The sequence below is a fragment of the Neophocaena asiaeorientalis genome, unplaced genomic scaffold (genome assembly GCF_003031525.2).
Source record: "Neophocaena asiaeorientalis asiaeorientalis breed wild unplaced genomic scaffold, Neophocaena_asiaeorientalis_V1.1 scaffold488, whole genome shotgun sequence".
NCBI classification, from domain to species: Eukaryota; Metazoa; Chordata; class Mammalia; order Artiodactyla; family Phocoenidae; genus Neophocaena; species Neophocaena asiaeorientalis.
This window is the reverse complement of record NW_020174047.1, coordinates 222147-224265: the sequence shown is the minus strand read 5'-3', so window position 1 is coordinate 224265 and position 2119 is coordinate 222147. Positions and strand designations below refer to the sequence as shown.

At 34.8% G+C, this 2119-nt stretch overlaps 1 protein-coding gene across 1 annotated transcript in view; it reads right to left on the bottom strand.

Annotated features, from left to right (window-relative positions):
• Nucleotides 1-2119, bottom strand: part of VAMP7 (vesicle associated membrane protein 7) — a 66575-nt gene that overhangs the window by 4946 nt on the left and 59510 nt on the right. Inside the window, exon 7 of the mRNA XM_024753971.1 lies at nucleotides 1103-1195. Within this exon, the coding sequence (XP_024609739.1) occupies nucleotides 1103-1195 (93 nt within the window). The remainder of the gene's footprint in view (nucleotides 1-1102; nucleotides 1196-2119) is intronic.

Genomic DNA, 2119 nt, shown 5'->3' with positions numbered 1-2119 from the left:
AAAAAAAAAAAAAAAAAAAAAAAAAAGGAATACTACATAATGACCTCTTAGTACTTATCCCAGAAATGAAAGAATAGTTAATTATTAGTGCTTTCATTAATGTCATTCAATATATTATTAAATGTTGTTATATTATCAATTCATTGGGTAGAGAAATACCATTTCTTAAAATGAAATGCCTATTCCTGATAAAAAAAACTTTTAGCACTCTAGAAATAAAATGTTCTTTAACCTCACAATAAAAGTAACAAGAATTCATATTAAATATCACTCATAAATATTAGAAGCATTCCAATTAAAACCAGGAACTAAATAAAGATTCCTACTGATACCACAATTATTCAGCACTGCTTGTAAATGAAATGTGTGTGTGTGTGTGCGTGTGTGTGTGTGTGTATAAATAAATGATGAGGTTAAGATTATTAATAGACAGTATCATAATTTATCTATAGCAGAAGTCAACAAACTACAGCCATCGCCTGTGAGCTAAGAATGGTTTTTATATTTTTCAACAGTTGTTTAAAAAAATAATATGTGACAGAGACTGTATGTGAACTGCAAGGCCTAAAATATTTACTATTTGGACCTCACAGAAAGTTTGCTGACTCCTGATCTACAGCACACAGAAGAATCAACTGACAAACTATTACAACTACTAAAAATTATGCAAGGTTGCCAGAAACAAAACAGATGAATTAGAAAAGAGAAAACAGAAACAAAGGAATAGAAAACAGAATTAACTAGAAAACAGAAATATAATTAGAAAATATTCACTCAATTAGAAAATGTAAGTTTAGAAGAGTCCCATTTCAGCAGTGAGAAAACCATTAAATAATCAGGAATATCTGGAATGCCTTAAACGACTACTTACATATAAGAATTCTCAGTAGGGAAATAGGGTTTAAGTAGGGACGCTATGACACAGTAACTTCATAGGAAAACTAATCCCTGGTCATGTGTTTCACCATTAAAATTTATACATAGCTCATTTCAGAGTGCTAGTCACTTTTTTTCAGAGTGTTAATCACTGAGAAAGAATTCCAGCACCTAATTTCTTAGAGATTGAAAAATAAAACCATATATTAAAAGGACAAAAACTTACGACTGATATGATGATGATGATGATAGTGAGCTTGAGATTCTTCATACACATGGCTCGGGCAAGATTTCTGCTGGTTGTTTTGAAGGTGACAGACTAGAAAAAAAAAAGCATGGATTGTTTGATCCCTGGTATTGACTACATGATTGATTTGCAATAATACCTGCAAAACTTTTACTTTCATTAAATTCTGTTTCAATGGTTTTTACCCCTTCCCTCTCCACAGGTAGAGACTGGCCATTCATAATCACTAGTTCCACAAAGCAGGACTCTGCCACATATATGGTAAGCAGTATGAGCCCACTGGAAAGGATTCCCTCCTTTTTCTTCTCCACCACAGCAATGCATGTGATGTTGAGCACTAGAAGTAGTTCTTTGTGATAGCAGAAAAGCCTTTTCATCTTCATGCTTCCAATAAGAAAGCATGAGCTAGTTGGCTGCAAACACATTTGCCTACTCTGCCCAGTATAATCCTGGCATTGTGAACCATAAGAACCTGTTCAATTTCCATAGGAAGATATGTATTTACTCGTATGAGGGCCCAAACCCAAAGAACTTCACTCCTTCAGTTATCCATTTTCTGTTGCAGCATCAATTTCTCAATATCTACTGAACGATTCCCACCAGGACACAAGCAGTTTAAAACAAACAAACAAACAAAAATTCCTAAGAGCCCAGCAATTCCACTCCTAGGTATATACCCAACAGAGATATATGTATAAGTTCATCTAAAGACATATACAAAAATGTTTCTAACTGCACTATTTGTCTAATCTCATGACTGGAAACAACCCAAATGCCTACTAAGTGTACTGTATCATGAAGAATTTAACCTTGCCCAAACAGGGATCTGACCTTTGCTCTCAGCTCCTGGGAGGTAACCTTTTCTTTTCTGGGGGCCATGGGCTAGCCAAATAGTAACAATGTGATTTAGTGCAGGGACTACTCTCTCTAGAAAGCCCAACTATATGATTTAGGATAGGGGCTCTGGGTCTCTAGAGGAGCTAGAGAAAGGAGACT